At 42.5% G+C, this 12,500-nt stretch overlaps 2 protein-coding genes across 4 annotated transcripts in view; one reads left to right on the top strand and one right to left on the bottom strand.

The window, feature by feature from the left end:
- Window positions 1-6,584, top strand: part of LOC132959010 (FERM domain-containing protein 7) — an 8,450-nt gene extending 1,866 nt beyond the window's left edge. The window contains exons 2-12 of the mRNA XM_061032112.1: window positions 1,939-2,043; window positions 2,133-2,175; window positions 2,656-2,734; window positions 2,967-3,064; window positions 3,181-3,295; window positions 3,460-3,607; window positions 4,076-4,171; window positions 4,285-4,448; window positions 4,527-4,595; window positions 5,012-5,087; window positions 5,337-6,584. Coding sequence (XP_060888095.1) covers window positions 1,939-2,043; window positions 2,133-2,175; window positions 2,656-2,734; window positions 2,967-3,064; window positions 3,181-3,295; window positions 3,460-3,607; window positions 4,076-4,171; window positions 4,285-4,448; window positions 4,527-4,595; window positions 5,012-5,087; window positions 5,337-6,554 — 2,211 coding nt within the window. The 3' untranslated portion in view covers window positions 6,555-6,584. The remainder of the gene's footprint in view (window positions 1-1,938; window positions 2,044-2,132; window positions 2,176-2,655; window positions 2,735-2,966; window positions 3,065-3,180; window positions 3,296-3,459; window positions 3,608-4,075; window positions 4,172-4,284; window positions 4,449-4,526; window positions 4,596-5,011; window positions 5,088-5,336) is intronic.
- A 1,824-nt stretch (window positions 6,585-8,408) lies between these two features.
- Window positions 8,409-12,500, bottom strand: part of stk26 (serine/threonine protein kinase 26) — a 25,465-nt gene continuing 21,373 nt past the window's right edge. Inside the window, exons 8-12 of one of the 3 annotated variants that reach the window (XM_061032116.1) lie at window positions 12,215-12,357; window positions 11,956-12,052; window positions 11,123-11,185; window positions 10,452-10,592; window positions 8,409-10,246 (exon numbers count right to left, since the gene is read on the bottom strand). In XM_061032116.1, the coding sequence (XP_060888099.1) occupies window positions 10,452-10,592; window positions 11,123-11,185; window positions 11,956-12,052; window positions 12,215-12,357 (444 nt within the window). In that variant the 3' untranslated portion in view covers window positions 8,409-10,246. The remainder of the gene's footprint in view (window positions 10,247-10,451; window positions 10,593-11,122; window positions 11,186-11,955; window positions 12,053-12,214; window positions 12,358-12,500) is intronic. The other 2 variants (XM_061032113.1, XM_061032114.1) reach the window with 2 other exon arrangements.

Here is a 12,500-nt window from a genome sequence, read left to right as displayed (position 1 = left end):
GATGTGGAGGCAGAGAAAAGATGGATCATATGTCTTCACACAAAACTCAAGAAATGTCCTGAAATATTCAGGGTGAGCTGCGTGTGTGAACGCCAACAGCCAGTAAAGTCACTTCTTCAGCGGTTTCAATTTTAACTCCAACTGCATATGTTTCATTTTCATGGCCAAACGCAATGCCTCCATTACCCAGAATGCAACTGCAAGCCTTTCTGTGGTACTTTGCCCTGCATTCATGCTGTGTCAGAAAAAACGGGTTTCAGAGTTGCCACGCCTGCAAAAAGTTAGAACGACAACTCGGAACTCGAGGAAGAATTAGGTGACCAACTTGACTACTCAACGTCGTAGTCGTCATCCCATGGGGGGGAGGGGGGGGGGAGGGGCGGGTATGTTTTCAATCAATCATAATTTATACAGCACCAATTCATTAAGTGTTATCTCGAGGTGCTTCACAATGAATGCATGGATGAGGACGGCGGTGGTTGTTGGGGGACGACAGGGTCCGATGGTGGTGGCTTGGCGTCAGGGACGTCGGGTGGAAGTAGTGACGGATCTCCTCGCTGAAGGTCGGGGGGGGGGGGGGCTCCGTCTCCTCGAGTAGCTGGTTGCAAGCTGTTAATGTTAAGATACGTTGGATTAAAGTCAAGTATTGCACATCAATGTTTCGCTCAAATAAAACTTGTAACAGTGACACTCTGACATTTTCTTTCCTGATGATTCAACATTCTGACTTTCTGAACTCAAGTGAACACACTGATGTCCAGAGGAACGACTTCCCAACTTTGGAAACTGGGACCATCCGAGGAGCACCTGAACGCAGCATTATGCCAGATCCAGCCCCGACTCAAGTGACATCGCCCAGTTCATATAAAAGTATTTTTTGATTGGTAGTTGTAAATGTTTTCCTCACATGAATTCTCAAATGTGCCATAAAAGTCGCTCCGTTTTTACTCCACTTGGATCTCGGTCGTACTCATAACCAACTGTGTTGTTGCTCAGGGGGGGGCGGCCATTTGTTTCTTCTAATCATCAGTTAGGCTCGTCTTCTCCTTATAATCGCCTACAGCTGCTCTGTCCCTCCTCTTCCTCCCTCTCTCTCTCTCTCATGACAACTTAATGAGGGACATGAAGAAACTCCCAGCAGGGGGCTAAACACCAGCTAGACGACAGCAAACACTAAAAAAAAACACCTTGAGCCACTGAATTAAAGGAACAATGAAAATGAACTTATAGTAGTGACATTAGCTTTTATGAGTGGTATAAAAAAAGGGACTCAGATGACAAAGAATAAATAGGAAGCCAGGCGTAGGGAGGTGAACTGATTGGACGCGACCAAACGGCAACCCTCGGTATTGGAAAATGGCGCCAGTGCTTAAGTGTAAAAAACAATGCAGTTCCTTGAGTGCCCACTTGAAGCGGGTTGCAAAAGTCAAGGAATCTTCATATTAAAATGTCCATTTATACAACAGAAATAAACATATTTACAGCCCACGTTCCTCTGATTGGTCAGCTACGTTTGGACATTTGAGCGAGCTTCCTGGTTGGGCGTCTCCTACGACTTTGCTCCATGCTTTGCTCTGGTACGTTGGCAGAAACGGACGTCAGGTTCTCGCCAAGATCTCGTGAAGTCTCGTTCAGAGCAGCAGGAAACCACGTCCGGGGATTACGCCAACAACCGTGTATCTTGCCGTTTGCCAAGGTTTTTTTTTTTTGTATGGACTTCCAACATCGTAACAATATGTGTTTAAATGATCCCCATAATTAAGCTCCTTTAAAGATGTCGGGTCAATTGTTTAGTTGGGATTATACAAACTCTAATTATGCAGAGTTCAAAACTGAGAGCAGCGTTCCCCTGAGAGTCCATGGACTTAGTTTTAAGAGAGTCTCAATTAAAAAATCCAATCAACTCTCCGACTCTGCTGCTTTAATTCTCTCTTCCAGCAAAAGGTTTTAGGCGGAGACTTCTTCAACAAAGTGTGTGGTCATCTGAAGCTGCTGGAGAAAGAGTACTTTGGGCTGGAGTTCAGACACCACAGCGGTAACTACGTAAGAAAAGTCAACCACACACATGAACACAACCTGATGAATACCTGTGGTGTCTTAGCCAAAACCGACGTGCTTTTTGTTTGTTGCAGGTGTGGTTGGAGCTTTTGAAGCCGCTCGCTAAACAGATTAAATGTAAGTCACAGCAAGTTCAAGTTCTGCAAAGGAAGATAAGACACATAAATCATAAAGTCTGTCCTGTGTAAATGTGTCTCTGAGTCCTGACTGTCTACAATGAGGGAGAAGCTCGAGTCCCGCTGGCTGTGTTGTTGTCAGAGCCGTGTTTACATGGACGGGACGTCCGGCTCCTCCCCTTGTGTATAAAAGCTGTTTTAGTCAAGAACTAGAGAGAAGAAGAAGAACATACTCACTGATTATTTGGATGTTAGTAAGAGTTTTTAGATCACGCTCATTCTGTGTCAGTTTACATGAAATGTGAAGCTACGAGCTAACTAAAGAGCGCTAACATTAGCATGCTAACATCAATGCAGGACACAGGCGATTGCAGCTCGAGCCAAACAGCAGTTTGTTTTGGTTTCATGGTGGTGCTCAAGAGCGACATCTACTGCTTCTGTATCTGTAATGTTTCCTTGCATTTTTTTTCTCTCCGTCAAGACACCAACGATCTGTTCTTCAGGTTTATCGTAAAGTTTTTCCCTCCAGACCCTGGACAACTCAAGAGAGGCCTCACCAGGTAACAGTGGTCTTTATGTAAACTACATCCTGTATCTACGTTAGATCACTCTGTATCTACTGTGCTCAAACATAACTACAGGGGTTTGTTATCCACATGAATAACACTCACCTTCTAATACTTGAAATCTTATTGTGTTGAAATCTTATTGTGTGTGTGTGTGTGTGTGTGTGTGTGTGTGTGTGTGTGTGTGTGTGTGTGTGTGTGTGTGTGTGTGTGTGTGTGTGTGTAGGTATCTTTTTGCCTTACAGATCAAGCAGGACTTGTCGAACGGCAGTCTGACCTGTCATGACAACAGCGCCGCCCTGCTGGTCTCGCACATATTGCAGTGTAAGCATTCAAGTACAGCTCATACATAACATACAAGTCTCTAGGTAGAGCCCCAAAAATCAAATATCTTGTCGGTCCCTGATGTTTTTATGCGTTTGCGTTTGTGTGGTTTGCAGCAGAATTAGGGGACTATGACGATGAGCTGGACTGCCAGCACTTAGAGATGAAGCAGTACGTCCCCAACCAGGAATATATCGACCATAAGATCATCAAGTTTCACAAGAAAAACAGGTACACGCAAAAATAATCTTCAGTCAAAAGTGTGTAGAGGTTTGCACTCCAGATGTAGCAATCAAAAAGCAGAAAAACATATTGCAAAGACTGCAACCTTGATGCTAACCAAACCAAAGCTGCTGAAATGACTAGTTAAATTTAAATGACTTCTCTTTCTTTAGAGGTGCATCCCCAGCCGATTCCGACATCCACCTGCTGGAGGTAGCAAGGAAGTTGGACATGTACGGCATCAGGCCTCACCCAGCCCACGATGGAGAGGGAATGAGGATAAATCTGGCTGTCACACACTCTGGAGTACTCGTCTTCCAGGTAGGTGGTTGATGGTCAAAGAAACAAGGGCATTGTTACACGTGGGGGAATTCAAAATTGGCAAATATTCACTTTCCGTTCACTTCCATTCAACTCTTTAATTAATTCCACCTTTGAGAGCTTTGACTGGCATATACAGCAGATGCCTTGCCTTTGCCTGAGCCAATAGAAAAGAAGAGTATGGGGTTGACCTCACTTGGAACAGCCCATTTTGAGCAAGCAATGGTTCAATTTGTTGGTCCCAAGTGAAATATCTCTACAAATATTAGAAAGATTGGAATAAACTTTGGTACAGAACTTCAAGATATCCAGAGGATGACTCCTAAAGATTTTTATTTGAACTTTTTATCCGGAGAATTGAACATGTCGATGTTAAATGTTATGTGTCAACCATGAGAATGTGTTATCTGTTAATGCTGATATCTAGAGGGGCATATGGATGGATGTTTTATTTTCTGTACTTTCTAGGGAAACACAAAAATCAACACGTTCAGCTGGGCCAACGTCCGCAAGCTCAGCTTCAAGCGAAAACACTTCCTTATCAAACTTCATGAAAAAGTTGGGGTAAGGACCTGGAGCAGATAACTCGTTACTTTTTTCGTTTTAAACTCCTCTGATGGGTTGATCAAGGTTGTTTGACTTACACAAACTACATATGTTGATTTGTGTCCATTAAGCCATCGGGTAAGGACATACTGGAGTTCTCCATGGCCAGTCGAGATGTGTGCAAGTACTTCTGGAAGATGTGTGTAGAGTACCATGCCTTCTTCAGACTGGCAGAGGAGCCCAAGACGATGCAAAAAACTCTGCTGTCCAGTAAGGGATCCAGCTTTAGATACAGGTAAAGCACTCGCGCATCAAAGTGTAGTTACAAGTCCAGTTTTCATAAGTTAAGATAAAATTTGTTCTTGTGCGGCAGTGGTCGGACCCAAAAACAGCTGCTGGAGTGTATGGGGTCTAGAGAGAGGAAGACTGCACACTTGGAGAGGTGAGAACAAATACTGTATTAGCAGCCAGTCTCAGAAGGAATCAAACAAGCTAGAACAATGATGGAGATTAAGGCATTGAGTCCCTTTGGAATTATCGTCAAGGGACGCCAAATTTATAGACACAGATATAGACATAATACTAAATATCTCATTTGATCTAAGACCAAACCAATGTTTACATCATCCAAACTTTTGTTTTGTCAGCTACTCATGTTTTTGTTGTGCATATAACTGTATATTAAGACATTGAGCTCGGAGATCAAGTAGAATAGTTTCTGCTGTCTTGCCAATATCATTGATCCAAGGCAAACTTTAAAACAAAAATTGTAAAATTAGATGGTAATACATTGCAGAAACATTTTGAAAAAAAAAGATCTTCTCTGCCCTAACACTATTACCCGTTTATCTCATCCAGGAACTTCTGTCAGTCAGACTACGATCCCAGACACTGCCGCTCCTCTCCTGATCTCCTAACAGACGTCTCAAAGCAGGTAAAAAAAAAAAGACTTCTGACAAACCATTTAAGCACTTACCATTCATGTCAAACAAAAAGTAGAGGCCATGATTAGACACTATTTGGATAGGTGATTATTGGTTTTAGTCATTTTCAAAACAGTGTATTGCATTCCATCTTGGGCATCTGATCTTTATTGACCAATCAATAAACATTTTTTTTTTTCAGATCAATAAAAAAGGGATAACAAGGCTGGGCCTAATGTTTGTGTCTCTTACCTCTTTAGGTGTACGAGGAATCCCAAGACTTCCCTTTATCTGGTCACGCCATGGGGGTCCGCAGTGAGGACGAGATGGAACCATATCACCAAGGCATTGACGACTTTGAAATGGATGGAGAAGGGGCTAGACGTCGCCAATCACCCTTTGAGTTCCCACATAGGACGCGGCCTTTCATCCGAGTGACTCCCCTCTCTCCGTCTCCGCATCAATTTGCTCCTTCGCCCAAGATGAGATGCGCCTCCACATCTGTGATGGACGAGATGAGGGGCGGACGTGTAGCGGCGCAACGCCAAGCCCAAAGGCTAGCCGGTGTCTATGGCAACCGGTCACGCCGTCGGCCAAACCCCCAGCCCCATCCGGATGCCGCTCAACAGTTGGTTCTGCTCTACCCAAACACTCCTGCCTACCATTATCACCCTGTCCTCCCATCGTTCCCTTTTGCTGGTTCATCGCCACTCAACAGACACCCATACTTGTCGGACTACGTGGCCGTCTCCTCGCTGGAGCGTTTCCCGCAGCCGAGGAGGCAGGATTATGGGACAATGGATGGGTTATCAAGACCGACTTTCTATCCGCTAGGCCATGACTCTCCATCCCTCTCGCCAATGATGAGGAATCTCCGCCCATCTGGTTCAGGGGGACTGGGATTGGGGAGGGTTTATCATCCGGGAAGCAATGGAGCCAGGTTTATGGGTGTTGGACATACTGAGGCGGGGCATTACAGCGACGACTGCAACTTCCTCCCAGGGCTGCCTCGCCGAGCGGCGAGCCAGCCAGATGTCAAATTTCACCTCTCAAGGAGTGCCAACCCTGCCTTTAACCCCGCCTCTGAGTTCCGTCCCCTTGGCTACTACCCCCACCTGACACGCCCATCCAGACCCACTTACCTCCCATTAAACTCCTCCCCTCTCCCAGAACGTCCTGCCTCGCTTTACAATCTCGGAGGCACCACAGGAAGCTACAGTGACTCAGAACCTGAGGTTTTCTATCCATATTACTGCCCACCACCCCCACTGGGGAAAATGGTACGGTCTGCTGGACTAGCCAGGATGAGGTTTTCCTCTGGGAGCCTCCAACTGGACGAGGAGGACGAGGAGGAAGAGCAGGAGGATGGAGCAGCAAAGGAGAAGGCAAAGAAAGAGTCAAAGGGGGAAGAAGAGAAGAAAGAAAAAGAAGGAGACAAGACCAAAAGTCCTGCAAAGGTTACTGAAGTCACACTGTAGATATAAATGAAGAACTTGTGGACAAGCAAAGACTGCAAATGTTCAAAATCTGTATATGAAATCAGGACAGTTGTCAAAAATGTGTTTGGTTTGTGTGTTTGAGAAGTGAAATCTTTTGGTGTGTTCTGGCGGATGACATATTATGCCTTGTTTAATCAAAAACCTCAGCTTCTTGGATACAAGCTTGTTATTTTTTAGGATTTGTATCTTCAAACCACTGAAGGTCAAACGAGCTGTACTAGCCTCAGCTGTAGCAGTGACCTGGCTGATGCCAAACTAAGGAAATATTTTTACTCCTTAGATTTTTAATATGGTTAAACAACTTTTTTTTTTCTATGGAATCAAGTGCTAGAATGTCTTCACATTCTTACTCTCGGAAAAGGCGCCTATGGGAAGCCTTAGTCGGCAGAAATGGAAGCCACTGAACGGCCCTCTATGAGTGAGCAGAGAAAAAAAACACTTTATTCTCAATTGAAAGTTTGTCCCAACAAGGGTTTCACTGCAATCTTCATTATTTTGATAAATTCAAAGTTGAGTTTCGGCATAATGTGTACAACACGGTACAATTCCATCTACTAGAAGATGCAGTAGAAAGTCACTTACAGTAAAAACTGAAGTCTGCTAAATGAGCTGTCTGAAGTGATCCAGACTGCGATATATACCTCTGCATGTGCACCTGTTACGACTGCAGGAGGCAAGCTAGCTCTAGTCATCTTCCCGAATTGAATGTTCCATTGGAGACGTACTGAAAAAGACACAGCACACAGATTTGGGCTTTTGATTTGTGGTTGTTAAGGAGACATGTTTTCTAAGGAGGTGAAGCCATGAAAGTACTTTGTTTACTTTGCAGCAGGTAGCTAACGGTAGCTAGCAGATAAAAGGCTTGATAAACTTTCTTGGTGACATAGTTGAGTATCTCTGTCTCAAAAGGTCCGTGAAAATTGTGTGGGTTTTTTTTTTGTTTGTTAATAATTCAACTGAATTTGCCAATAAAGGTTTACAAGAAAAAGAAAGTTCTGTGAAAACTTCAATACAATACAAACAAATACACTGTTTTACAAAGTGGATTGATCTGGTATGTTTTCTATTTATTTTAATCTGTATATTGTATTATCGTGATTAATTAAGGTCCTATGCTATTTTGTCCCTTCAGGCTCACCGTAGATACTCGTCCTCAGTGTCTCCCTGTAGTCTCAGTGATGTAAAAGAAGGACACTGCTGCATCTTTGAATGTCTCATTTCACTTTAACAAACTCTCAGACAGCTCAGCTGACGAGTCCAAAGTAATATCCACCTTATGACATCACACATTGACCTTATGACATCACACATTGACCTTTGTTACCGTTCCTTTGAGCTGTTTGTGGTCAGTTTGGGATCCCTAACCACTTCCTGTTTCTGTGCTTAACTTCGTGTCCTCACCTTCACTCTACGGGAAGGGCCTTACTTTATTTCAAAATAAAAGCAGGGTTGAATTCAAACAGAAAGTAAAGTACTCTCAGCTTTAGACAGCACAGCATTTCAAAATAAAAGCCTAACTATTTCAAACATTCGGTTAAATGCGATTAAACGTGATTAACTATTAAAATTAAGCGAATAATCGTGATTAAAAATGTATTTGTTTGACAGCACTATTTTGTATATATTGTGCATCTATTTGGGAATTCAATCCACTATGATTGGAGAATGTCACTAGGCTCTCAATTTAACACAAACTGTAAAAACAAGAATCTAAACACACAAAAAAGACATTAAACCTTTTTCATTTGCTTTGATCACCATTTTTAAACCACTTCTTGAAGTACAAGATCCCCAATTTTTAATTTAAAGAAAGACAAAAGTTGAACCAGGAGCTATTTCTCAATCAAACTTAAATATTTATTCATAAAACTCTAAGTCCCGCTACAAAAAGAGTACATTTCTGTAAAATCTTACATCTTCCACTTTACATATCCCCCCTTAACAAGCGTTGTCGTATCCCTTATGATATATAAAAAGACAAAAATATACAATGACCAATTTTTTATAGTGTCTTTGGTACAAACTATCAGTAATACGTTTAGAGTACAGCTCCCTTCATGCTATAGAAAAAACCATCTGTGCTACTTTCCAATGTAAGGTGTTAAAAAACAACATTTACAGCAAGTATGTTGTTAAAAGTCGACCTTCAAACCCAAGCTGAGTGTACTCAACGTTTTACCAAACTTGATGCACACTGAACAAGCAGCACAGTTGTGTTTCGCTTGTAAAGTCCGGAAAACGAATGTTTTGATTAATTTCCAAAGCTAAAATCTCAATCTAACCATTTGTTTTTTTTAACCACAAGCACCCAAGAGAGAGTACCAAATTATGATCTGAATATGAACTTAATTAACTTCTAGACCAAAGGCAACGTCCAGATACCGCCCTCCATTTTCACAGTTTTTTAAGCCACAAATGATGCTAACAGTTGTGTTCTGCTACGTATTAATTAGCAAACAAATGTAGCTACACTGGTATTTTCCCCCCAAGTGGCAGCCATTATTAACACTTCTGTAGTTACTCTTTCCTAACTAGCAATAGTTAAATAAACTTTGGGATGTCTTACATATTTAATTGTTACATTTAGCTAGTTACTTCAATGTTAGCTGGCTAGCTAGCTTACCTGTTAAATAGATTCTAGGTACCTTTGGGGATGTCAAACATATTTAATGGTTAAATTCAGCTACTAACTTCAAAGTTAGCTGGCTAGCTAGCTAGCTTTAAGTAGATCCTAGCTGCCTATCTTGGCCAGAGTGGTGCCAAAAGATTCAGTTCAACTGATGTTTATCCTCTTAGAAAACAGAGAAACAAAAATGCTTCTTGTCATCCTAAAGTGTGTTTAATCAAAGAGTAGCTTATTCACCTTAAATGTTGAAAAGAAAAAGTCATAAAAATCTGTAAGTAGACATGAGGATTGAAGGATTCAAAGTTTCTTCATGGGTTCTTGCACTAACTTGAAAGTAAATGTTTAATTTAAATGAGTGATTCATTAAAACTGTAAAATGTAGCCTCGTAGTTTAACTCCGAGGGGCGGACCTGACCTTAAGTAAATTCCAGGATCAGGGAGCTGTAACTCAAAGCATTACTGAAAACAAACAAACATGTTGAATATTGGCATATCATCCGTCTCAAGTGCTACTGAACAAACATATCGACATCTACAAAGTCAAGGCAAGTCTTGACGCGAAACATACGCCACTGCTGATGGACGAGAACCCTCTTTATGCGCCAACAAAAAACACATGTCGATTCAAAAAGTGTCGAGAAGAGGACTCATAGTATAAATTATTAAGGCACGTGACGGTTATTTAAGGGGGTTTGTTATGTTTAAATAAAATCTAAATGTTTTTCTAATTATTCAAAAAGTTTTTTTTTAAGCTCAAGAAAAAAGGAGCAGAAACGTTCAAATCAAACATGGGCCGATAAGGGGCTTCCACCAGCAGCAGTGAGCTCATATATATATATATATTATAGTGTATATATTACATTGGTAGTGTGTGTATGTGTGTGTGTGTGTGTAAGTGTGAGTGATGTGTGTGTACAGTGAGGAGACATCGCACAGCAAATCTCCTCCGTTTCCAAGCGTCCAGCAGCGTCACCGTACGGAGACACAGTCTCTCTTTACATAACGTACTTCCTGTTTCCCATCCGTCCTTCAGTTGCTCGCGAATCTAAAGACAGAAAAAAATCAAGGAGGGAGAGAGCAGAAGATTTGGTAAACAAATGATCCGATTGGAGGAAGACAGAGAGTACCAATCGAGGAAAAAGGAACCAATTCAAACAGGAAATAACAGGAAACATAAAACATCAAATCAAGAGATCACAGCATTATATCAGGAAACAACAAAAAAGGAGAAAATGTAGAAAAGGACAAACCTACTTCTGGTACCTGGCAATGATGTTTGTGACCATCCTGTCCGTGATGCCCGGACACACTTCTTCAGCCAGTCGGATGTTTCGCTCCAGCTCCTCGATGGCCAGCCGCTGCTCAGAGTGCTCCTTGTGCTGCTGCTTTAACTACATCAGAAAAAAAGAAACAGGAGACACTTCTGTTATCTGAAATGCAATGTGGACCTGGCGCCACAAGGGGGGGTAAGTTGTAATTTTTGCCCCCTCTGTTTGAGCTTCTAAAGAAAAAAGAAAACGGGAAAAACACAGAAAGCGCAGACTGACAGAGACAGACACACATTAACTTGCTTTCTTAGCGTGCATGCTTTAAGTTGTTGTTAAAGTTTTTAAGTTTTTAATAAACAGAGCAGTGAAGCTGACGAGCAGATGCACCCTGAACGAGCTGTTTGGACAGCATCAGTCAAGAGACTACAATCTTAGAACAGATGATAGGCCTTAAAGAGACAGTAGCTGAAATGAAGCGTTTCAAGCAGAGGCTGAAATGAGGGGTTTATCTGACGCCGGTATCAGATCAATAAGGAGGTTTTTAGAGCTGCACGCCTCACAACGCTGCTCAACAGGTCACCCAGACTGACATCAGTAACGGTGAGAGTGAGTTTAATAGATCTCCTTTAAAAATGACTGATGTTTGAACACACCTCAGTGAAGACCGGAGAGATGACTGTGGTCAGACTGGCAGATTTATTCAGCTGATCCTGACCCTGTAGAGATGAAGAGGAGGAGGAAGGAGAGCAACATTCGATTTTAGTTTAAAGGGGACATATTATGAAAAATCCACTTTTGAACATTTATTTGGGTAACCTGAGTGTCTACTGACCCACAAAATGTGAAATAAACCCATCCAGTCCTTTGTTTGTGGTCTGCATAAGTCTTACAACGCAGAAGAAAATAGAGTAGAATGTCAAAGTGGGATTCTGGTAATCCTGATATCTCCACCCATGGACTCCACCCCCAGACTAGAACAAACATTTTGCGCAGCTCTGCCATTTTTATTCTCGCTACAGAGGAGTGATATCTACAGGGAAAACTCAGGGGGCGGGCTCATTACATTTAAAGAGACACACACCAAAACGGCGCGTTCTGAGAGAGCTGGTTTATACAGGGTCACAAACCTCCTCTGGTGCTTGATTCATGTTATATTTTGACCAAAGCACAGCACAGATGTTTCATTTAGACCACAGGGGGACTGTTTGAAAAGGTGGAGGAGGGGGATAATATGTCCTCTTTAAGGTTTTTTTTTTATAACGTATAGATATGCAGACAGGCTGTTGTGGAGTTCAATAATGTTGTACGATAGCCTTGAATCCATATGGCCTCAAAAGGTCTAGAGTTTGTCATCATCACGCTCATAAATCTCATCACCGTCGTGTATCTAGAGAGTCTAAGGCCAGTCCTAGTCTCCACCCGTTACCAGTTCTGATAATACAGAGAGTCTTAATGATGTGTACGGACACAAAGAGGGTATACTGACCGTTCCATTGAGGACCTTTATGCCCTCTGTCTTCTTCTTACGGACCGTGGTGAAGGACCACTCAGGTGACTCGCTGTTCTCTTTGTTACTGGACTCACTTTACACACACACACACACACACACACACACACACACACACACACACACATTATTATTATTCACACAGCACTGCATCATCTGCATATAAAGATCGAACGAGTTGAGCTTCCCGCCGTAACCAAAGAGAAAAAAAAGATGTAAAGGAAGCGGCTCAGTTTACCCGTCCGAGTCGTCGGAGCTGCTGCCGCTGTGCCCCTCCTCCTTCCACCTCCTGTACCGGTCGATCAGCTCGCTGAGGTACGACGTCTTCTTGCAGTATTTGACGATGAACTTGTGTTTGAGGAGCTCCTTGGCTGTGGGACGCTGCAGAGGACAATGAGGGGTTATTCACTCGACATGGTTTAATGGATGTTTTTAGATTTGATGGAGGTCCAGAGGAGCGGGAGACGAAGTTAAAAAAGAGAACTGCACAATGTTTCATTTATCTGTCAGAGTTAGAAACTGTA

This window comes from Labrus mixtus, chromosome 23 (genome assembly GCF_963584025.1).
Source record: "Labrus mixtus chromosome 23, fLabMix1.1, whole genome shotgun sequence".
Classification (NCBI taxonomy): domain Eukaryota; kingdom Metazoa; phylum Chordata; class Actinopteri; order Labriformes; family Labridae; genus Labrus; species Labrus mixtus.
The sequence above is the reverse complement of the archived record's forward strand: the minus strand, read 5'-3'. Positions and strand labels throughout refer to the sequence as shown.